General features: G+C 33.7%; 4 protein-coding genes across 8 annotated transcripts; 1 reads left to right on the top strand and 3 right to left on the bottom strand.

Moving 5' to 3' along the window:
• Positions 1–1,265: 1,265 nt before the first annotated feature.
• On the bottom strand, positions 1,266–5,471 carry LOC102624476 (AP2-like ethylene-responsive transcription factor At2g41710). Its single transcript, XM_006492864.4, has 9 exons — positions 5,109–5,471; positions 4,177–4,259; positions 4,034–4,042; positions 3,857–3,945; positions 3,356–3,429; positions 3,212–3,262; positions 3,021–3,082; positions 2,226–2,860; positions 1,266–1,717 (listed from the first exon to the last, which is right to left on the bottom strand). The coding sequence occupies exons 1-9, from the start codon at positions 5,339–5,341 to the stop codon at positions 1,664–1,666; spliced, it is 1,290 nt and encodes a 429-aa protein (XP_006492927.2). The 5' UTR covers positions 5,342–5,471; the 3' UTR covers positions 1,266–1,663.
• An 858-nt stretch (positions 5,472–6,329) lies between these two features.
• LOC102623809 (pentatricopeptide repeat-containing protein At2g41720) lies at positions 6,330–12,378 on the bottom strand. 3 transcript variants are annotated; one of them, XM_006492861.4, is made up of 11 exons: positions 11,850–12,378; positions 11,582–11,754; positions 11,383–11,488; positions 9,468–10,577; positions 9,241–9,346; positions 8,924–9,128; positions 8,220–8,352; positions 7,820–7,924; positions 7,201–7,321; positions 6,754–6,841; positions 6,330–6,638 (listed from the first exon to the last, which is right to left on the bottom strand). In XM_006492861.4, the coding sequence occupies exons 1-11, from the start codon at positions 12,243–12,245 to the stop codon at positions 6,602–6,604; spliced, it is 2,580 nt and encodes an 859-aa protein (XP_006492924.2). In that variant the 5' UTR covers positions 12,246–12,378; the 3' UTR covers positions 6,330–6,601. The 3 variants fall into 3 exon arrangements, with proteins under 3 accessions (XP_006492924.2, XP_006492926.2, XP_006492925.2); XM_006492863.4 differs by having other exon boundaries at positions 11,896–12,044; XM_006492862.4 differs by lacking the exon at positions 6,754–6,841 and having other exon boundaries at positions 11,850–12,362.
• A 67-nt stretch (positions 12,379–12,445) lies between these two features.
• Positions 12,446–15,586, top strand: LOC102623613 (non-functional pseudokinase ZED1-like). 3 transcript variants are annotated; one of them, XM_015525434.3, is made up of 3 exons: positions 12,446–12,594; positions 13,966–14,090; positions 14,410–15,586. In XM_015525434.3, exon 3 carries the CDS (start codon positions 14,417–14,419, stop codon positions 15,431–15,433), a length of 1,017 nt encoding a protein of 338 aa, XP_015380920.2. In that variant the 5' UTR covers positions 12,446–12,594; positions 13,966–14,090; positions 14,410–14,416; the 3' UTR covers positions 15,434–15,586. The 3 variants fall into 3 exon arrangements, with proteins under 3 accessions (XP_015380920.2, XP_052289074.1, XP_024949079.2); XM_052433114.1 differs by having other exon boundaries at positions 12,447–12,594; positions 13,966–14,139; XM_025093311.2 differs by having other exon boundaries at positions 12,472–12,594; positions 14,047–14,139.
• A 4,910-nt stretch (positions 15,587–20,496) lies between these two features.
• Positions 20,497–21,042, bottom strand: LOC102611648 (agamous-like MADS-box protein AGL62). The gene has a single exon (XM_006492899.2). The coding sequence runs from the start codon at positions 21,040–21,042 to the stop codon at positions 20,497–20,499; it is 546 nt and encodes a 181-aa protein (XP_006492962.2).
• Between the last annotated feature and the right edge of the window lie 2,826 nt (positions 21,043–23,868).

The following is a 23,868-nucleotide window of genomic DNA, read 5'->3' as shown; positions in this document are numbered from 1 at the left end:
AATTTAGAATATTAAGGGGTTGTACTCACTTGAACAATCTAAAAAATTTAAATGACATATGGAAAAAAATATTGTCCAAAAATCTAGAAACAAATATTAACAAAAAATAACCCTATTTAAATAAATATTTTCATAATTACTTAGTTAAACTTACTAATTAGCATTATTATTCATCTCTATAACTTATGATAATTGATAATATAGCACCAGATTATTATTATTATTTTTTATCTTTTTTATATTTTCAACTTATCTTTAATTATCTTTACAAATTTTTTGAATATTTTTCATATAATACATTATAAACTACATCAAAATTATTTAACATTCTCTAATTTAGAATATTAAAGGGTAATATCCATTTGAACATGATTTCTGTTATGATGAAATACTATCTTATTTATGTTCCTTGAAATATTTATTATTTATTTTATATTTAAAATTTGTAAGGGCACAAATATAAAAGTGTTTTTTTAGACTTTTTAAGTGGAAAGAAACAAACAACTTAAATGCTAAATAAACAATCGTCTAATACACAAAATATTAGTAACACAATATACTAAATCAAAAATACTAATAAAAAATTAATTTAATATTTTATTTAAATTTAATTTATTTTTATTTATAAATTTAAAGGCCCTAGGCTCTTATTCAGGTTTAATCTGTATGGGTTTTGTGGTTTTGGGCCCATGTATGGGTTGAGTTTCAAGGCCGCGGGCCTAGGCTGAGTCGGCCTGGGTCTTTTTTCTCAATCCTATCAAATTTACATATTAAATCTATTTAAAATTTAAATTGATTCATATCTATTCAAGAGAGGATGGAAAATGGGATACGCATAAAGAAAGGCAACACAAGACAACGACAAAAAGTCAAAAACAAAAAAGAGTCAAGATTAAAGGATATTATAATAAGGAATGTTACTTCAAATTCAGTGGGTCTATGAACTCTTTTATTAATTACTAAGGATTCGATCTTATATGTATAAACATTAGTTATTTAGAAAATATTTATAAATTAACTAAAAATAAAAATCTATCTATAAACCTAAATTTATGTGTGGCCTAAATATTATCTAATGCTTATTATTGATTCATTAATTATTTACCATCAAATTAAAATCATGGTAGAGATTAAAATATTTAAATCTAAGAATCCACAACAATTCTATTATCATTCCTGTAAAGCACAATAGGAAAATCTTATTATTATTATTATTTGCATACAATGTTTAAACATGAAATAAAGAAAAACATCTGCACAAAGTGTTTCAGGGTAATATCTTGTCATTTCTCTACACAGAATATTAACGAAAAAGAAACAGCAAGTATTTTAAGTTCAAACGAAAAACCACTCAGGCACTCACCCAACCTTTTGATACATTATCGAAACTCATACACCAGCTGTTGACAATTATGTTTAAAAACCTCAAATACAACATAATAGGTTATAAATTTACAGATTAATGTGTTCTCCGCACTAGTCTCCGAAGCCCCCATGATAGCCAAGCCAGCAAAATTAGGTTTCATTCCAAATAAAGCACGGGCTGTTCAAGCACTTTTTGCCTTCTTTTGCTACATATTGTCGCTGTTGAGTGCCAAAACCTCCCAGACAGGAGTTATGCCTTTCCACCAAATTATAGGACACAAGGAAGTACACCATCAATTCACTCCTCTGGCCGAAAGAAAGTATATGTTGAACTGCTCTCAGTCTTCGTAACCTGCATTGCAATATTTAATTTTTTTTCATAAGTGTTGTGAAGAAACTAGAATTAGGAATGAGACTTTTCAGTACGTCACCACTGATAAACACACAAGACTCATGGCGAAATAGGATAATTGTTTCAGATAACCGAGGAACATTTTCAGTTACTGTCCCTGCTGTATAGAAACAAAGCATTTGGTTCTTATCTATTAAAAAGATGCTTGCTTGAGATCCTGCGATGATATTGCTCTGGTAAAAGCGTTGAACAAAATGCTATAGTTTCACTGGGAAGTTAATTGAAAATTGTTATCTAACAGCGCTTCTCTAATTTCTACACCAAAAGGCCTCTCCATACTGATTCAGGAATGTTTTAAATTATTCCAGTTTTTAGAAATTTTTTAAAAATAGATTGTGCAGGAAAATATTACAAAGCAATTATGTAATTAATAAGCTATATTGTTCAGCAGTACCTCTTAAAATATTTCTTGGAAGGAAAGTAATGATTTAATGGTGAGTATACCAACCTCTGAGTTACGAGGTAGCCCAGTAGGAAGAGCAGGAACTAGAGATGACCACAGGATGGGGTCTACCAAGGGATCAATGGTGTTATAGTTGGTCAGAAGTGGTGCAGACAAGAAAGGAGCTAATGGGAATGCATTTCGCTGAAGAGACAATCCCCCAGTCATTCCAAGTGCAGCTCCAAGTCTCTCACTCCTACCATCATGACCCGTTGATTTCTCAACAGCCTTACCATAGTCCATTTTGTTAACAATATTTTTGTTCTCATTTTCGTCATTATCAGTGTTGCTGTCTTGCTTTTTCAATGCTTTCTCTTGGAAGTTCTTGTAGGCAGTTGATTTTGACAGGATGCTCAAAGCTGATACAGCAGACCCTTTATGCTTCTTTCCACCAGGAGACACGCCTAAACGGGGCATCTGGTATGGTTCAGTAGGTCGGATCTCCCATTCTGATTTCTTGAGTTCACTACTGATGTCTTCGGCATAAGCATGTTTTCCCTCTTCCAATGATTTCTTGGCAGAATCTGCTTGACGAGTTTTGTTCGGCCCCCACCACTTGATGTAGCTTGTTAGATCAATTTTTCTGTCAATGCAAAAGCCACCTAAATATTCACTTTCTGTTGATGGATCATCAGCTGCACCTGTAAGTGAGATAGAATCATCAAATGTCAGTAACTGGAAAAACTTGAACAAGGAAAGGCTAAACCATTAATTTGGCTAGCTAGTATCTAACCAACGAGGATTTTATTTTATAACTTAACAATCTTGATTAGAAGTCGAAGTTCTATAACCAGAGCTTACCATAATGTGCATTATTGAAGTATTCTGAACCAGCCATACGAGCAAGTGAGGAGTCCCATCGACTATTTTGTAATAGCCAAAACAAAACAGAAGCTCAGATTAACATCTTTAGTTACTACATGGACAAATACTTTATGTAATTCTTAGTATAACTTAGGCAAATAAAAGTCTAATTTGTGCTACTAAGATACCTGGAGAGTCCACGATATTTGGAGATTCCTCTCGAGAAACCGCTGCTTTTTCTGCAACGGACATCTAGTATAAGCAACAGTGTAATTTTACTACCAGGGCACATAGTCCAGACCATGCATACACATTTCAAACCATGTACATACCTTCGAAGAGAAGCAAGGTAGTCCTCTCTTGAGACATTCTGCATCTCTTCAAGATCTCTTGTATAATCAGTAACCTTCAAGAAACAATCAAACATGAATTGGTGGACATGGGAGTTCCATAGTGCAATATAAATTATTTCCTTAAATACCATGAAAAAACAAACACACCTTTTTTTTTTTTTTAACCTTTTAAGGCAGCTAATTGTTATAAGAAAAATCCCTTTTCCATATATTGAATTTAAGCCGGCTTATATATTCTTTGGATAGGAAGGAAATCCAAAACGCCATATTCGTAAAAATCCAACGGTTAATCATTATTGATAAATGATGGTATTTAAAAAGAAATAAAGAAGAAATTCTCATGCCATCAACTATACAAAAATAAAGTAAAAAAGAAAAAACAACTATTATGCATTTGTTTTGCCAAGGGGCGAAGATATCGGATATAACGATTGCCTATTTTCCTGCAAAGTGAAGAGGTTCAAAGAATAGTTCTCTCACTGGAAAATTGATTAGTGTCCCAGGGCCCCAATACTTTAAGGCAGCAAGATCATATGCTCTCGCTGCAGCCTCTTCATCGTCATATGCTCCTGTAAATATATATTAGTTGATATCCTGGCATAGAATACTAAAGGCATTAGAAAGTTCAAAATATAAGTATATCAAGCCATGACTTACCCAAGTACACTGTCGTAGTGATTATTCACCAAGCATTCCATGCAAATTAAAGAGGAAAAAGCAGAATCAGTTTAAAGGATAAACCTGTTAGATTAACGAGTGGCATATATTATAACAAATGTGCATGGAGTGAGAGAAAGAACCTTGCTTTCCCTTCTTATTCTGATTCTGATTCCATGTACTTTTATCCCAAAGGTGAGCTTCATAACGCCCAGTCCATCTATGTCTGATGTTTATGAATATGGAAACCAGAGCATTATTCAATGTCTCAAAGGATTACAAATTTTAACATCAACAGCAGTTGAAGAAGATAAGCAATTTCTAACATATGTACTTAGTGTAATGAAAGTACGACAATAACACACAGCTGAATTGCCATGACATGGCCAGATGTTTCTAATCAAAGAAAACTAACAGCTGAAGACTAACAGAGATGAAAAGGGGATCCAAATTAATCAGACACAAACATCCTTATCATCCACAAACAAGATTTGGCAGACAACATAGCTGACCTAATACAGTTGGCACTGAGTAGTTCTCTCAAGTCTTTCTCCTTTTATCCTTTGTTTCTACATTTTTTTCCTATTTAAAAGCTTAAAATCACGCTGCTTTTGCTAATCTCATAAGTAATCATTCGACATCCTTGTGAAGGTTCCTTTAATTCTGCAACCACCGTAATGAACACTTATAAAACCAGGCAACATTACACAAACAGGCTTCTGAGTCAATCAGGTTTATATCAAACATAACATCAGACGAAATCATGAATAGTCAACAAAATTAGCCTTTCCATATAAGACAACCCATCTAACTAATCAGTTCACTTCTATCATACAAAGCGTTCATGAACTCCACCAAAGAACCCAAGTCTTCGAATTCATGAACTTGCCAACCATATAATCGAACAAAGCATATCTGTTCCAATTTCACAACAACCCCCATCAATTAAACACCTCTTTCAAAAAACAAAGCAAAAAATACACCAGCCCATCAAAGCAATCACTTACCTCTAAACATACATGTATAATTCCAAAAAATGACATATATAAAGAGCAAGTGAATGTTAAAAACCGACCTGGTGACTCCACGATAAATGGAGCTGCGTTTACCAGCAGTACAAGGAGGCATCCTACTGATGCGTTCTTTAGCAGTGCAGCCTCTCTCTTTCTTTGCTTTCTTTAATCCTCTGTAAAGTAACAGCTGATCATTTGCTATCACTGCCTCTGAACTTTCACCACCGCCACCACAGCCACTGCTACTACCCACTTCGTGTTTCAACCCAGGATCCGATGAAGAAGACGCCATCATCCAATACAATTCTACCCAGAGAAACCCTAACCCTAGGAGAGAGAAAATCACACATGAACACTGTAACAAGCGAGTGAGAGTGAGGAGAGCGAGGACGTGTTAAACTTGAGTTCTTGTTTTGTGTTGTTTTCATTTAATTTTGATTTCCAAGTGCTGACTGCCAAGCAAAAACTACAGTGACGGAGTGTGAAGGTACGTTTACGAAAATATCCTCGGGTGTTGTTTTGAATGACGAGATTAGGGATTGTGAATTTCTGAAGGTTAAAGCGCTAAACGGTTATAACGGCTAGGATAGGGTTGAGGGTCTTTTTGTCATTTGACAGGGTTTGAAAATTTTGCAAGTCATGTTCATATCAGTGGCGGGCCAGGTAAGGACACCTGCTTATTCTTTGTTCTTTGGCCAGTGCTAGGTGTCATCTTTTTAATGCATTCATTTTAACAATATGTAAAATAAATTTTAATTTAAAAATAAATTGCTTTCCTAGAAATATTACATTACACTAAATCACAGAAATTTACCATTTACGAGGAAATTATTCTTAATATTAATTTCCTTTTTTTTTTCATTTTCTTCAGCATACTACTGCATCTTGATAAGGAAAATCACTCCGAATAGTGTAAATTTAAAAAATATAATATTTTTTCTTTTCAATTTTTTTAATATTGATTGTATTAAAAATTTTATTAATTGAACCAATTAATTCTTTATCAATATAATTATTGGTTAAAATATAGGACCTTGGATAAGCAAAATTGACATTTTATTTCTCTTTAAGGATCTACGGAATCCAAGGATAATTATGTTGGATTCAATTTAGCTGGTCCAGCTCATTATTCACCTCACTCCTTTTTACTGCAAAAGGCACATTTAACGGCCCTGCTTTTACCAAAAATGACTTTTATTTTTTTTTTTTTTGGAGGGGGTGTTGTGGCGGCCAGAAAACAGAAAAGTGCCGTATGAAGTGGAATTTACTGGCCACGTACGTGATGATTGAAAGACATCATTGATAGTAATATTTATGTAAAAGTAACACTTTGTATTGTCCCTTATGAATTCTGTTATTGCTGTACAAAATACAAATTCAAAAATTCAGGAAAAAAATTACTTTGAATTAATATAATGCTTAGGGATTGTCGAGCTCCAACTTTTATTCCCTCCAATTCTCAGGACTGGAGATTGCTGTAATAAGGAGTGTCCTTACACTTCTGGTCTAGCTATCAACTGTGACGATGGAAGAAGAGGAACTCGTGGATTGTTGGTCAAAACTTGGATCCCCAGATTTCATTCTCAAGGATTCTGCAGAATTTCAAGAGCAGATGAGTTTTCAAGAATTGTAATGTTTCGGTGATCTTTTAAATGAATTCACGAACTATATTTGTACAGAGTACATAATACTGAGGCAGAATAAAACCCATAATGCATGAGAAAGTTAATGCAAGTCGCTGATGCTTTTAAACCAGCTGCAGCTTTGGTTTCTGCGATTTTGAACAAATTCATCTCTGCATACATGAAATGGGGAAAAACCATTATACAGGCTCCCATCGAGGGTAGAAACTACAGCAGGACATGTTTCCTACCATTCATTGACTTAGGATGGCGTGTGAACTGAAAGGAATTACTGTAATGCAAATCATACAACCTTCCCTCCATATAATCCTTTTTAAATTTTTTGTACAGTCTGGCTCTCTAAATTCAATACCCTCAACAGTTGCAGAAGCAAAGAAAAACAAAATTCATCAAGAGTAGGGTGCTTTAGCACTGGACATGGTGATGGGGAAAAGGTCTCACATGAGTTGGAGAAACACAGAAAGAATGAAACAAATTTTTGATTTTCTTGTCAGAAATAAAATAAGCTTACCTATTCTTTCTTGAATAATAGCTGCATATTCAGCTCCGCCCCTTGTTTGTGCAAAAGAAACTATATCACGAAACATTCCATAAGAAGGTTGAATTCCAGCATCCTCCATCCACTGCAGGACCTGCATTTGGATTTTCTTAAATTTCTAATGCCCCTTAATTGAGTAACCATTAATTATTTTATTAAACAATATAACAAATATTACATACTAGTCTCCACAAACATAACAGTCATATTAAATACACTAGACCATGGTACTTCCATTGTTCACAATTTAATTGTGAATATTAAAGCAGCAACAACTAAAACACGGTCATTTCCTTCTTGCTTTACGGAATCAAATTGATTTAACATCCTCAAGGACCATTTAATTGAACCCTAGAATGAATTACCAATCAATACATAACTGTGCACACAATATTGACTTCCAATCCATTAAGAAGTGCATAAAATTTTAAAAGATTGATCTTTAGTTAAATGCTTTCCAGTGTTTCACCACCTTGCCAATTGTGTAACAAATTGACATGTGGTATAATATTGATGGCATAACTTCAAAAGAAACAAAGCTGCATTAAACAACAAATTTGAAATAAACTTAAGAAAACTAACAAAATAATACCTCTATATACTTTCTCCAATTTCCAGCAGCCAAAAGATTTTTCAACAAAATGGAATAAGTATTGAAGTTGGCTTCAGCACCTGATGATACTATCTTGAAGAACAACTGTGTGTTTCAAAAGAGAATAGTACAACGTACATAAAGGTTAGAAAATAAAAGACAATGATATGAGTTTCAGTGCATGTGTGCATGTGTGTGTTTGTATTAGGATTAATCTCATGCAATCTAAAGGTGAAATTCAAAGTCAAAAAATTAGAGTTTAATATTGTCAACTCATAAATCCTCTGTACCATTGAGTTCAATGAAATCAATGGCTCAGAATTTGTGTGAAACATTTATGCCAGCTCTTGAAGTCAAACAATCCTAACATCTATGTGTGTGTGAAATAGTTATCAAGTACCTTCATCATAGATTCAATTCTCCCACTTTTGCCGAGCAGATGTAGAAGTTGATTCAGAAGTCCTATTGAAACTACATGGAATGATGGTTCCATCTGTTTGATCAGGTCAATTGTTGTCTTCCAATCTCGCAACCTTCAACAAAGTTCAGATGTTAGTATCCAATACACAGTATCAACAACAGAAGGTCTATCATCACAAGCATGCTCATCACAGCAAATTGAAAGGGATATACACATGAAGAAAAACATAAATTATTCCAAAAGAAATTATATTTATCTACAAAAAGAAGGTAACATAAACTAAAGAAAAATTAAAAAAAGAAGTAAAGATAGAACGTCATCAACATACAAGCATTAACGGTGGTACTCTATCAGCTCTCACTAGTCACAATCTTTTTGTTTTTTAAGCTCAGGTAGCATAGTAGAGTATTTAAAGCTTTATATAAGTATCCTCCAAAAGAAAAAAAAGTCCAAAAATATTAAGGACATGCTAAGAAAGAACTCTGATAAGGAATATCTGTATTAGCTTACAGCAGGTCACCATTTCTTTACTAAAATGAATAGGTCAATCCAGTATAAAGAAGAATATTAAGACTCAGTAAATAGAAAATTTCAAATAAGAAGAAACAGCATAAAACAGCAGAATGCTTAACTTGCCTACACAAAACACGTAGACAAATATAGATCAGAAAGATGGAACTTACAGGCTACAAGCTAATACCATTTCAAAGAAAATAGAATCAGAAAAGGTGATATCTTTTTCTCTCATAAACTCCGCAACAAGAAGAACCTTGGATGGTTGGCCTCCTTTATTGAAAGCTCTCATCAGTGCTGAACATGCAATAGAATCTGGTTCAATATTATTTGTCTCCATTTCAAGAAATAGTGCACATGCCTTTTCCCAATCCTCTGAGATAAGAAATTTGAAACAAGAAAGAATTCTAGCAGTTCAGTTCAGAAGTTTCAAGTTATTAGAGTCACCAACTGATGAAATCAGATGTTTAATAATATGCCCATGTACCTGCAGTGTTGTAAGCATGTAGCATTGCAGTATATGTAATAATGTCAGGAGAACAGCCAGACATTTTCATCATGTTGAACATTGATTCTGCTTCAGCAATTAGACCCTAGCGTTGAAAATAAAGAGGATGGGAAACAAAATGAGACGTGAAAAAGAAAATCAGATTTATCATATTTCCTTAAGTTACACATGGAGAAGTAAAAACCATATATTGGCAAAAGACATACCTGTTTGCTGTAGGCAGAGATCACAGATGAGTACACCTGGTTGGTCAAAGGAATTTTCAGATCCATCATCTCATCAAGAAACCCAAGGGCCTCACTGTATCTTGACAACCTACAGCAACTACTTATCAAGACAGTATAGGTAACAGAATCAGGCATAACCTTTCTTTTTTTCATACACTTGTACAAAGCTATAGCCTTCTCATATTCCCCCACATTCATATAGCTTCCAATAGCCGAATTATATGCAACTGTGTTTAATTTTATGTCTCGCATCTCAGCTGCTAAAAGTACAGCATCAATATTTACTTTTCGACCACAGCGGCCACAGGCAGCCAAGAGGGTGCATATTGACACAATGTTAGGCTCAATACCATCTTGCTCCATTTCACGGAAGACTTCCACTGCTTCCGCTAGCAACCCATTAGATCCATATGCATCAATCAGTGCACTGTAACTAACGAGATTTGGCTTCAGGTTGTTTATTCTCATCATGTTGAATACTTCCCTGGCCTTTACAGGTTGTTGTGATCTTCCATAAGCATTCAGTAAAGATGTATAAGATACAATATCCGGGCATAAACCATTTTTCTTTATCTCATTAAAAACAGATAATGCTTCTTTACTCATTCCATGCGACGCATATGCAGCCATTAGGGCGTTATATGAAACGATGTTAGGTTTTAATCCTTCTGCAAGCATTGTATTGAAGGCACCCTTACAATTTTCAATCTGCCCATTCACAGAATACAAATGAATGATGCTAGTGAATGTAACAATGTCTGGCAGGCATTCCGATCTCTTCTCCCTCATGGAATGGAACAAGTCAATAGCTTTGTCATACTGTCCGAGCTTTTCTAGGCAATAGATCACAATATTATGGGTGGTTGTGTCAGGACGAATATTTGTCCCTTTCATTAGTTCAAAGTAAGATAAAGCTTTTGAATACTGGGCCCCATTCTTATATGCAGACAACACAATATTGTGAGTCACCAGATCAGGGCCAACTCCATTTTCTGTCATTTTCTTGCAAACTTTCAGAGCTTCTCTCCAATTTCCAGTAGATCCACAAGCATTAATCAAGTTATTATAGGTTGATCGACTAGGAGCGACCTGCACATAAATTATAATAAAGAAGAAAAAAAATCAACCTAAGATTTAACTTCAAAAAAAAAAAGTACGCATAAAGCTAAGGCAATGACATTATCATGAGAAATTATCTCCAAATAGTTTAGTTAAGGGATAAATATTATCTAAAAAACAGCATGACATTAGGTGATAATGTAAAAGATGAAAGCTAAAACAACCACCAATGGATTAAAACATGAAATGTCAATGGATATAGTTGGAGATGAAATCAATACATATTTTGGAACCAAATACAAGGTGAGGTGATATCATATTGCATTTCAAATCTGGTTTTTTAGTCAATTAACATACAGCAGTCATCCACATAGATTCTGATTGCTTGTAAGGTATATGAAGTTCAATGTGCTCCAGGACCAAGTACTATCCAACAAAAGCCAAGATATCAAGAAAGAAGGGCATTTTAAGTTCCACGTAGAGTCCCAAGTAAATATATAGATAAGATAAAATAATTTGTAAGGAGAATAGTTTCCTAGGAACTCGTTACAATCTCCATCAAAATGTTTGTGGCAATCATGAACATATTTCTTCTTATTCCACACAAAATTGAGAATCAGCACAATCCTCATTAAGATTCAAACGAGAATAATTTCCCAGCTACCTATTGGAAAAAGAACAATGTGAACAATATGGCGTACAGAAAAAATATTCATGACAACAGCCACGATAATGTTTATAATAATTAGTTAATACAACAGAGGCATCAAGTGATGTTCCAAATATTTTCAAAATACCACGTTCAACATGAAAAGAAAAGGAAGGAAGCTCACACAGCTGCACGCAGCATATCATCAAAGATATTCATAGCCCAACGCCACTGACCAGCTCTACCATGTGCACTGATAAGAGCATTGTAAGTTTCAGCATCCGGCTTGCACCTAGCAGGAAAATCATAAAAATGGAATCAACAGACTAATTAAATTATCCCATGTTCCAATTCTAAAAAGATGAGAAAAATTAACAAGCTTTACCTCCACTTTTGCATCTCGAAAAAAAGTCCACGGGCCTTGTCTATTTGATTATGTCTAGCATGCAACCTGATCATCATATTGTAGATATCATTCCGCGCACAATAATTCTTCTGATTTTTCATCCAATTGAAGACTTGATTGCTATGGTTAATGGCACCTCTTTGTGTTATTTCCTATTACAAGCAAAAATGTAACCACAACATGAAAAAAATTGAAATTAGAAATGGGCAGTTAAATAATTCAACACACAATTAAAAAAAAAATTTACCTTTATTAAGAAAGGGAAGTTTTTTCTAGCGAACCGGCCCACCCACCTGTTCAAGACACCCTCAACATCTTCATAGTGTTTGAGCTCCAAAACTCTTTCAACAACCTCAGAAACGGACCAGTCCTTTTGGAACCTGTTGCCCTCCACCGCTAAACGGTGCCGTCTTGGTATGTCGGATTTTCTGAGTCCGCTGACTTGGGTGGAGACCTCGTGTTGGCCTTTGTCGTAGTCAACGAGCCCCGATCTTCTGCCCTTGAAGGGTGAGCTGGGGTCGGGCTTGGGCTTGCGTTTGGCGTTGCAGTGGATTTTCAGGGGCGGTTTGAGTGTGTTGGAGTGAGTTGAATCGGGCGAGTGGGTGAGTTTGATAAGGGGCGAGTGATGTTGAACGGTAGCCATGTTGGAGTTGATAATGCTAAAACCCTCCCAAAATCGAAAGTGGGGGTTTTAGTTGTAGCCGTTCAAAGTCATTTGAGTTACCAAAATAACCTTAATTAACAAATTAAAGGATGGGGTGCTGATATGATTATTGTTTCTCCTTTAAAGCTTTGATAGTGACAGTAGTAGATTTTTTCAGAAAATATCTGATATATTTGAGTTTTCATTGTACAACAAGGGTTTGGATGTAAATTTCTATCTGATTGCCAAATTTGAGAACTCAAGTGTTACATACTAACTGCAGAGGCAGAGCTCTTTCGCTTCTCAAAATTTGCATTCTCTTGCTGAGTAGCTGAACTGCCCGTCACAGGTACATCCTTTTTCTCATTACCCACTTTCTTATTATTATTATTATTATTTTGTTTTGATTTTGTCAACTTATGAACTCAAATAACAGTTGCTAAATATGCTTCATGTCCAATAGTTAAATTTTATGTGTTTGTTGGATATTTTAAATGGGTTTATATGCATTAAAAAGCATTCTAGTGTTGTTGAAAGGCGGATGAGTAAGCAAATTAATATGATATGAGGAGGAACGATGGAACTTTGATTAGGAAAATAGATTGCCTCTTGCAATGGTAAATGTAATTCTAATTGCCGATTTACTGCTACTGAGCTCATGAAAGCCACAAACAAATAGAGTTGCTGGGACGTTACACAAATACAATTTCCATATCTCTTTAAATTGTACCAAGGTTTTCTCGAGGACCGTCCAATTTTAGTGATGAAGTTAGCAGTCTACGAAGACCAATATCCTTTTAATAGCATTATGTTTGCATCACAAATGTGTCGTAAAAATACTTGAAATTCATCACCCTCATGAATATAACAGAACCACATTTTAAGTCTTTAAAATTGAAGCATAGGCTAAAAATTGCAAGAAATATATTGAAGATAACGGATTTGATAAGAGTAGCCGACCCTGTGATTCTTGGAGACAGACCATGTGGTAAAAAAAGATGGAATAGTGGAAGCTTTTATAGGGCCTGCTATTAACTGTGTCTCTGAATCAGCAGAGAATAGGCCAACAATGGTTCATGCGGCAAAACGACTTCGAAAAATGTATCAATTAATACCTTAAAATATCTCTGGATTAACTATAATTTAGCTTTCACTATTGTGTTTAAAATTAATACACAGGGGGAGAACTGGAAATTCCTATTTTGTTTATGGGTCTTTCTCTTTTGTATCTTGTTGATATTTCAAATGTTTGGTTGTTTGTGGGTTTTTTCTTTTCTTATAGCACATCGAAGATCACTCTGCTTGATTTATTACTGGCTTAGGTTTCAAATGCAAGTAGACTTAATCAGTTGGAGATTACCACTGTTGCTTAGCTCAGGGAGCTAATATGCATATTATTTCTAAATTCGTACAACTGTTGTGTAACTATATCTTAAAAGCTACTGCAAAAGATATCTTTTGCGATATCGTATTCTTTTATTAACAAAAATACATGATTGACTAAATTCCTTTAGTTTAGTGTTACCTACGAACTTAGTAACTCTCTGCACTTTTTGATTGAATGAGATGAATGATTTAGAATATGTTTAAATTTCAAGTCAAATTTAGGTATAAAACAGTACATTTTATACATGCACACGGTCAATTATCTGAAACAAATAAATGAGCCTTTAGCACATGTTTTGTCTGTGGCTTACTTTACATTGCATGTCAACATTAGATATGGAAATTTGCATATGGTTGACTGGGAAGACTTGCAAAGATATCAAGTTTCACTTTGTTATTTGAAGTCTTGCTTCAGATTTTATACACACATGCCAAATCTGGAGCTTCTTTCCCAGACTTGTAAGTGCCATATCTCCTTTATCTGAACACTGGAATTGGCCACTCAAAGGTACATCTTTCAATGCTCTGCTTCATTTTCTTCAAGTACATCTGTGTGTACGGCGCTATGTTGTCATTTATATGCTTCTAATGTTACATTTCTGGAATCAGATGAAATATACAATCAATATTTTCTCTTTACTTCATATTAAATATGAAACGTCACTGACGAAAATATTTCTTTTTCCTGAAAACTTGCTAGAACATTTAAAAGTTGTACTACTATACTAGTTTTATCTTATTTCAATTCAGTGAAAGCATTTCATTGGTTTCTGAATAGGTATTAGATGAGTTCGTTTTTTAGGAAGATCAAGCATCTGGGCAAGGCTTATAAGGAGACATTCATGTTGAGGAATGGCAAAGTTTTTCTTGAAAAATTGATCAAATCTTGTGATAATAAACGCAACCCTATTCGTTGTTTCCATGAAAACGAGCTCAAGATAGCAACAAAAAATTATGACAGACAGAAAGTTATAACAACTGGATTGGGCTATGAATTATTCAAGGGTTTTCTGCATGACTATCCTGTTTCTATCATGAAATTTGTAAACTCCGACTATGCAGCTGAATTTTGTTTTAATAACATTGTATTTGCATCACAAATGAATCACAAGAATGTGATAAGGCTGATTGGATGCTGCCTAGAAACTGAAAATCCTGTTTTGGTATTTGAATATGTTGAGTATGGAACTCTTGCTGATTGTATTTATCATCCTCGTCAACCCAATTTTGAACCTGTCACATGGTCACTGAGGTTAAAGATTGCAATGGAGATAGCTTATGGAATTGCATATCTCCATGTTGGTTTCTCCAGGCCTATTGTTTTCAGAAACTTAAGACCATCGAATATTTTATTCCAGGGACAATCTGTTGCCAAACTGTTTGATTTTTCGTACTCTGAATCTATTCCAGAGGGTGAAACACGCATAAGAGGCAGGGTGATGGGAACATTTGGATATCTTCCTCCTGAATACATTGCAACAGGTGATTGCAATGAGAAGTGTGATGTTTATAGTTTTGGTATGTTGCTACTTGAGCTCTTGACTGGACAGAGGGCGGTTGATCGAGAAACTGAAGATGGGTGGTTTTTGTCTGATCGTGTGAGAAAATATATTAAGAAGAGTAGGTTCACTGAGATAGTGGATCCCGAAATTGTTGGAGAAAGATTATGCTCAGCAAAAGAGCAAAAATTGAAAGCTTTCACAAGGCTGGCCTTCAATTGTCTCTCTGTATCAGCAGATGATAGACCTACAATGGTAGATGTGGCAAAACAACTTAGGCTAATGCATCGTTCTGAAATGTAATTTTATGAAGCATATATTCCTAGTTTCTTCATCTGTTCTTTATCTCTCTTGTTGCTACGATCATGTCATTCTATCATACTTCATATGGCATGTTGAATAACTATACCATAATTGGTACTCCGAGATAAATTTAATTTAACTTCGCTTTTTTAATTTCTTCATAATTCTACTTTACTTGAATGATTGTGAATTTTGTGTTAAGATTTTAATTTCAAAAGAATTATTCCTTTGTTTCACAAACAATTATGTGTAACAAAAATTCCCATAGGCCGAGTTCGATTGGATGTGAATTCACTTTCAATCCAATCAGCTGAGTTCAAGTAAAATTTTGAGACAAGGATTAATGTTTAGTAGGTATTTTTCATTAATTTCTATCCCTAACTTGTGTGTGTAGATAGCACTAAATTCCTTGGCTTTGTTTTTAATCAAATTTCAAACAAAGGATGGATTAATGAACCCTTAAATTACACAGGTTTTTACACGAATTTTAAACCATTAGATCAAAGATTGAAGATTATATAAGTATTAAATGACATGGAACATTAAGTTTTGCGCATTAATTTCCATGATTTTTTTTCCATATTCTCTCTTCTCAACTTTTTTTTAACTGTTCTTTTTCCTTCATCTCACCTCTCCATTTTCTTATTTGTTCTTGTTCTCTCTCTCTCTCTCTCTTAAAAAAGAAAATCCTATTTAACTTTGGAATAAAAATTTCTTCAATATGTTCCTTATGTTATATCTGTAGCATAAACTCGTGTGATTTGATTGTGCCATTGATCCTTTCTCCTTCGAGTGGAGGGATTTCAAATATATTTAAAATTAAATAGACTTCCTACGCGGCCCACTTTTTTCCGGGAATATATTTATTTACTTTCTCTCATGATTTATAAATATCTCGATGATGTCGTTGAAAAAGCGAATAAATTAATAATTACTTGAATGACAGATTAATTTGAGTATAACTACAATTCATTTAATAATTACTTTGAACAACAAATTAACTTGAGTATGATTGCTAATGATTCTGACCAGATTAATTATATCCAGGGAACATCAATTAAGTTTTTTTTCTCAAATTATGTCATAGGCATTTGCCGTCATGGTGAAAATTCTATTTCTCACAGTTGATAGTTTTGTTTAGCATTTTATATCCAATTTTGGACACAACAGTAATTTGCCTCACTATTAGAAAAATGGCTTTTACTGACACTCGTCTTCAGACACTTTTCTAAAAAGTATAAGTAGTTAATAGACAAGTGTCACAAATTACTAATTCTATGGTATTTGTAGATTAAACATCAGAGATTATCGACACTAAGGTATCAGAAACAAAAAAAAGGAGGCTATTTTTGTTTTAGTTGCTACTCGAACCTAAGACCTCAAAACTGAAGTGCTTTATGTTCAAACAACAAACCACCAGGCCAAATTCATATTTTAGTTTATGTTGAAAATGTTCAAATTATCATATTAAAATAACAACAATATAAAGCAAAAGCAAAAAACCCTAAAATCAACATAAACATAAAATTCCCTAACTTCTAATTCTAAGGCCAGCTGCCTCATCTCTTTGGCAAGATCCTTCTTCTTCTTCGTACCTCTAAAAAATCTCCCCTTCGAGCCCTAAAATTCAAGGGTCCATGCCATGTGAAATCCTAACAACATTGCTCAAATTCTAAGACCCATACCATACGAAACCCTAACGAGCTACATCAGGTTGCGAAACATCCACCATGCTACTATGCCACAAGCTCAGAAGATCCTCTTTAGATCTCCACATTTTGTTCACCCTGCTCAAGTGCGCACCGCCCCTCTCGCTTCAACTTCTCGGGATGTCTTATTAGCTGAACTTTTGTTTTCTTTTACTAATTCGATCTTCGACTTCTCAGGAAAACATTCCCCACGGTCGTTTCCTGCTATGAACTGAAGCTCTTTTCCTTCTCTCTCTCTTTCTCTTTCTCTCTCTCTCTATAAAAATGATCTACCTCAGCTGTCGTTGTCAACCTTCAAATCGCCATCCTTGACCTAAAATACCCTTGAACTAGAAAGTGTTGTGAAGAATTAGGCAAAGCTAGGGTTTTTTTTGAAAGTTTGAATCCAAAAATTAGGGCTTTTTTGTAGGGGGATTTCATTGTTTTTAATGTTGAGTTCAGAAAGAATGATTTTGTCGCAGTTACCGCCTAAGCAGTATGGAGTGACGAAGCCAATATCAATTGCGGGATTGATGGAGGGTGATATGCAAAGAACCCGTGACTTAGAAGAGGTTTTGTTTTATCTTTATTTATAATTACTTTTTTCTTTCTATATGGAAAACCCTAATTTTGATTTCCTTTAGGGTTGAAGTTTTTGGTTGGAGCTGGGCTTTATGAAAGCAAAGAAGAAGCAGCAAAGGGAGAAGAGGTTCTATTTTCGAATTAGACAGGCAAGACTTTTTTTTTTTTAAATTAACTATTGGTGATTTTGAAACCTGGGATGACCTTGCTGTAATATTTTTGTCATCAGTTGGTTCGTCTTCATTTTGTAATTGGGTTATGAATTGAGTTTGTTTGAATTGTATTGGTGATCTTAGAGGTTTTATTTTATTAGAGAATTTAGTGATGAACTAGAAAATTAGAAGAATTGATTCAAGATGACGATGATAATTGGTTTTCTTTATTTTAGTTTAAGAGTCGGCTGATCCCCTTTTTTGGTTATTGTTACTTTTCCAGGGTATCAAAAAGTGTATTAATGTTATTTAGTCGCTTAGGGACTTCAATGTGTTTCCTTGCATTTATCTTGTAATTATGTTGGTATCTTTTTTTTTTTTTTTTTCATGGGCTCTTTCCATGGGAAGCGCAAGTTTGTTTTCTGGTTGCAAGATCTGTCAATGGAATATTTGTAGAGATGCATGTGGTACAGTTAAAATGTTACATGCCCCCACTTCCTGATAGCTTTATCAGTATGTTGGTGGGTGCTGTTAAGGATTTAGGCATAGCTACTTGAATTTTGATTTTGGAGGCTGTTATGTACTTCTACATCCAACATTTCCAATCTCTTAATTTGCAAAATGATATTGCCTTATAAATGTGTTTCTTTATGGTTCAAGATTGAATATCTCTTCATAGTTGTTGCGTTTCTAAGATTGAGGTTGTTTAGAATTTGGTTGCAAATGTTCTTGGAATTTTATTTATTTTGTTCTTTTCCTTTAATATTTTCTTGAAAAAATTGTTACCAGCTGGGCTTTTTAATATTTTGGTTTAGTTAATTATTGAAATTCATATTCCTGTCTTAAGAACCAGTTTCAATGACTTTGTTTGAATGTTCAAATATTTGTGCAGGGTGGTATGCGAGTTTAAATTTTTGAGCATGACACATCACCACCAGGTATCCGTATGCTCTAAACCTTTTGTATATATTTCTCAACTTTTGATGAGCTTACAAAGCATGGACTCTGTATTCTGATTGATGCATGTTTCTACTCTTTCTTCCTTTGTTTTAAAGCATGGACTATGTATCCTGATTGCTGCATGTTTCTACACTTTCTTCCATGTGCAAAGGAAGGATTATAAGCCAATATTCATAAAAATAACCATTCCATAGTCAGATTATAGGTTATAAAGTTTAAGTAAATAGATTTCACAATAATTTGTATGCAACTGTAACTGCAATTGTGGGAAATAAATTAGGATAAATATCATCTCAACCATAACTGCCATTGGATTAATTATAGTCAAATTATAAGTTATAAAGTTCAATTTAATGGTAATTACGTCATTTTTTTATTTTTGTTAAATCAAGTTTTTTTTATGTTCGAGTTTTGTGTTGTGAATTTGATATTCGCAAATGAAATGGCAGATGCCGTGATTTTTTAGTTTTTTTTCCCTAATACACACTATATCACTTTGTTCTGGTTTCATTTTTTGTTTGAATTTGTAATTTGCATTGATTTTGTGAATAGACTTAAAAGTATATATGTACTTGAATTATGCAATGCAGTGTACTGTATGAACTATTTTTATTATCATAGTAATTATTCACCGTTGAATGATTATGTATATTTAGTAAAGATGCAAATATTCACAAGCTTACTGGGTTCAGTTTCCCTATTTTGAAAAACTTGAAATCGAACAACCACTGTTTCTAGTTGAAGATATAGGGAACATTATGGTTTTAAACATAGAAATTTGCCAAAATCACAAATATGACAAAAGTTTATTTCTGTTAACCATTGTTTCTCTCTCATGGTTGGAAATTAACAGGCAATTTTTTTTCCCTTTTCCATGTATTCATTTGCAGATTTGATCAATGTGTTTGAAGTTTCTTTTTCCTCAACTTCACTTATATTCTAACCCATCCACTATTGAATGGAGAATGGAGAAACACCCATCCACTATTGAATGGAGAATGGAGAAGCTACTACTGTGTTAACGTAATTGCACTACTTATGTTCAAAGAGTGGAGGCAATCATCCTTTTCATTTTAGCTTCTAGAAATGTTAAATTTAGCCACAACTAGTAGGCATCTGATTGGATGTGGTAGAAATTTTTATGTATTTAATTTAGATTATTCAGTTATGAGAGTGGGATTTCTCATCTCTTGTTTGTTGGAGTGTTGGAATTTGTAATGTGTACTAATAATATTTAAATATGAAATGAAAGATTTTATAATATAAATTAAGTTTTTTTGGGTTACTTTGTGGTGTCTTTTAATTTTACCAATAAATCAATACGCAATGAGCTAATTCAAATTTTTATTTTTTTAAATAAATTAAATAGTGATACTATAGTAACAGTAATTATAGACACTAATGTGGTATCAATAATTACTAATACTATGGTGTTACGATTTTAGTGATACTATAGTAATAGTAATCACTAACACCACTTACAAGTGTCATGATTTTTCTGACTGCCAGATTACTGACACAATTAATAAGTGTCACTAAAAGTAATTATTGACACCATTCTAATATCAGTAAAGACCATTTTTCTAGTAGTGCCTTCTCATTTTTCAAGTTTATCATTTGGACCTGCAGCTTCATCAGATTTTTATAGACAAATACCAAATCAAAAGGAAAATATGAAATATTATTTATGATGAAAATACATAGGAGGTGCCATAGAGGAAGAGGCAGCAGCAGTCTTTTCATCGAGTTTGGCAAGAAAAGTTTTATACAGATTATCAATTGTTGCATCCATTTGAAGCAGCTCCTGATGGTTGAGCTCATCAACTGAAGTTTCCCACCAACGCGGCTGAGTCTCTTTCCCCCTCCTCATCTGCTTCAACACCTTCTCCCGTTCCTTTTCCTCATCCAATTGGCGAAGCAGCTCATTATGCTGGTGATTGAGTTCATTAATTCTCACCTGGCGGTGAGCCTCAGCCAGCGGATGAGTGTTGTCATTTGCTGCCTGGTTCAACCCCACGAAGCGGTTTGCAACAGCTTCAATGGAAGGGTGGCCGAATGAGAAAGGCTTTCCAGACTGTGAGAACACCAGAATGGCAATCTCAGAGCCCGTGAGAGTCACAAGCTCACTGGCCTTCTTGTAGATCCCAGATCTACGTTTTGAGAACGTGATCAACCTACCATCCTCACTCTCAATCTTTTGTCTCCCTTTGGTTTTCTTGTCTGCCATTTCCAAAATCAATGATATCCGGCTAGTTTCTTTTTTATGAACAATGATTTTCTCGTGCTCCGATATGGTCATTTTGGGATGAATTTATAAGAGGAAAGACGCGTAGAATTAATTAGTATAAGGTAAGGAATTTATCTTACTAAGTTGTTACCTTATTATCTTACCATGTTTTTCAAAATCTAATACAAGGTGTAAAGTTACTAAATGAGATACCTAAAACCCCAAAGAATTTAATTCATTAACAATTATAAAAAGAAAATAGGATGAGGTAACAACTAGGAATAGATAAATTCATGACCTTACTAACTAATTCTTTGTGTCTTTCCTCGTATAAATTCACCAGAAAGTTACCATATCATCAAAGCACATGAAAACCACTGTACTGCTCATAAAACATAAATTAGGCAAGCACATTCATTTTGGAAATGGCAGCCAACAAAAATTTATTGAGCTTATTATATATGGTAGTAATGCGCCCTAGATGTGTGACAAAAAAGGGAAAAGTTTTAAAAATGTATCTAATATTTTTGCAAATCAAAATGTCACTCTAGTTTGTACTAATTAATAACCTCATTGTCAGCTAAAATATAAAACAAACTAATGAAAATAAAGATTTCGTTCACCAAAAACTTATGTCGTACATATGTATATGTACGCATATGCCGTATTTTACTAAAAGTAATGCTAGAATCATAAACTCTTTGCATAAACTATTTTCTCTACAAAGTGAAGTGGAATAACATTAGTAAGTACATGGATCATGGGATATTTCCAATCACCTTTAACTGTTATACCACAAATATTTGTAGAAAATAGCTTGTACAAAGAATTTGTGGTAAATTCTACATATTAGAAAATATTAGGTGCTCTCTTGTGTTTTCCCTCTGCTATTGATTTTTTTTTCATGGGAAACATGCATGAGTTAAGAATTCAACTAGAGACAATCTACACGTCGAATGAAACTACTGAATATGTTTTTTTTTTTTGTTTAAATACTCATAATTTTTAAAAATCAATTTAACTGATATTAAGCCATCAGTAAATGATAAAATATATTATTATTAAAAATCAATAATTAATGATGTAATATAATTTTGAAAAAAAAAGTACCGTGACATCGTCACCACAGCTAATGGCTCTGTTGGTATCGTTGGGAATGGCGCAATGACCGGCGATGAGATTTAGAGATCTGCAAAACAGTGAGATTGTTATTGGCAAAATAGCATCATGATGCAGGCACACATTTCTCCCAGAAGTTGTAGGTCAACATAATATTGTCAATGAAGCTTAGTGGCTGAACAGCGTTGTAATGGATACCATCAAATTTAAAATGTCGAGAACTACAATTCGATGCCAACCAAAGAGGCACAGTGAGGGCGTTCATGCGTCCTTAAAGTGGTAGGCCAGTATAATGTGACTGGTGAGGAGGTAGTGATCCAGCGATAAAGGAAATAATAAATACGTAACACCAGACTCAAATTTTTTAATTCTACACATCGACACCAGAAGAAATAGGAACGATGTCGATGTAGGCGTGCATGCCTCCAAAAGTGAATGGGCAATATAATGAAGTCAGCAATGTGGTCGATTGGATGACGAGATATTGAGACTGTGATTGGCAAAAGAGACACAATTAAGTCTCGCATACCTTGCAAAAGTGGTCGATCGCTCAATGTAGTGTCATCTTCAAATCGTGGGGAATAAGTCTGAAAAGGAAAATAGGAAAATCAATGACAAAAATAAAAATATAACTAATAGAAAAGAACCATATCAAATGTTAACAAAGAATGAGAATTAAGGGAAAACTTGACATACTTGACACTAGCTAGCTTTTTGGATTTGCAAGCGTGTCTGTTTGTTTTGATTCTTAATCATGATTTTCATGTTAAAACCTAATCAATCAAAATCCCTAGAAATTCACACAAAGATGAACCCAATCACCTTCTCTTCAATAAAACTAAATAAATAAATAATTCTTATATTTTGCTAGTACTAAAAATGTTGAAGCTTGACCCGAGTTTAAGGAAAATGTTAAATCTTTATAGGGAAGAGCGCGTAAAATACACGTACTTATGCACGCGTTTGAATGCATAATATGCATAAATGTAAATACAACTATGTTCTATTAAAAATTACTAACTGGAGCTCTCACGGTTACTAATTGAAGCATGTTACAGATAAGTTAACTCAAATTTGCCTAGTTAGCGAACAACAATAGAACAACAATATTTGGGACAGCATAATGTAGCCCCCTATGTTTTCAACAAGTGACATCAAGACTCTCTTTTGAATATGATACCATTTGTTTCTCTCAAACCAAAAAATTATTTCTGATATTTTACTAGAAATATAATATTAAAATAAATGAAATAATATATGCATTTTAATAAATTTTGAATATTATAAAAAATATTTTAATATTTGGCAATTTGTTAGACATATTTTACCATACTAAAGTAAATTTCAGAATAAATAGAAATGTATCATTAAAATAAGTGTATAAAAATTTTAGTCATTTAAAATTATTATATAAAATAATTTTAATATTATTAGTACATTAAATATATTTTGTTAATTGTAAAATTTACGTAACCCAAAGATTTATTTACAATCTCTATAATGAATACAAATATATTATTAAAATAAATATAATACTTTAAAATTTTAAAATTATTGTAAATATTAAAAATATTAGTATTATTATTATTAAGATTAAATTATTTATATTTATTATTTGAGTTTTTTAGAATTAGTTATCTAAAATGGGATGGATATACCCAAATTGCAGATTGGAAATATCCCCACCATTTTAGACACTCAATAAGG

This window comes from Citrus sinensis, chromosome 9, assembly GCF_022201045.2.
Source record: "Citrus sinensis cultivar Valencia sweet orange chromosome 9, DVS_A1.0, whole genome shotgun sequence".
NCBI lineage: Eukaryota > Viridiplantae > Streptophyta > Magnoliopsida > Sapindales > Rutaceae > Citrus > Citrus sinensis.
The sequence above is the reverse complement of the archived record's forward strand: the minus strand, read 5'-3'. Positions and strand labels throughout refer to the sequence as shown.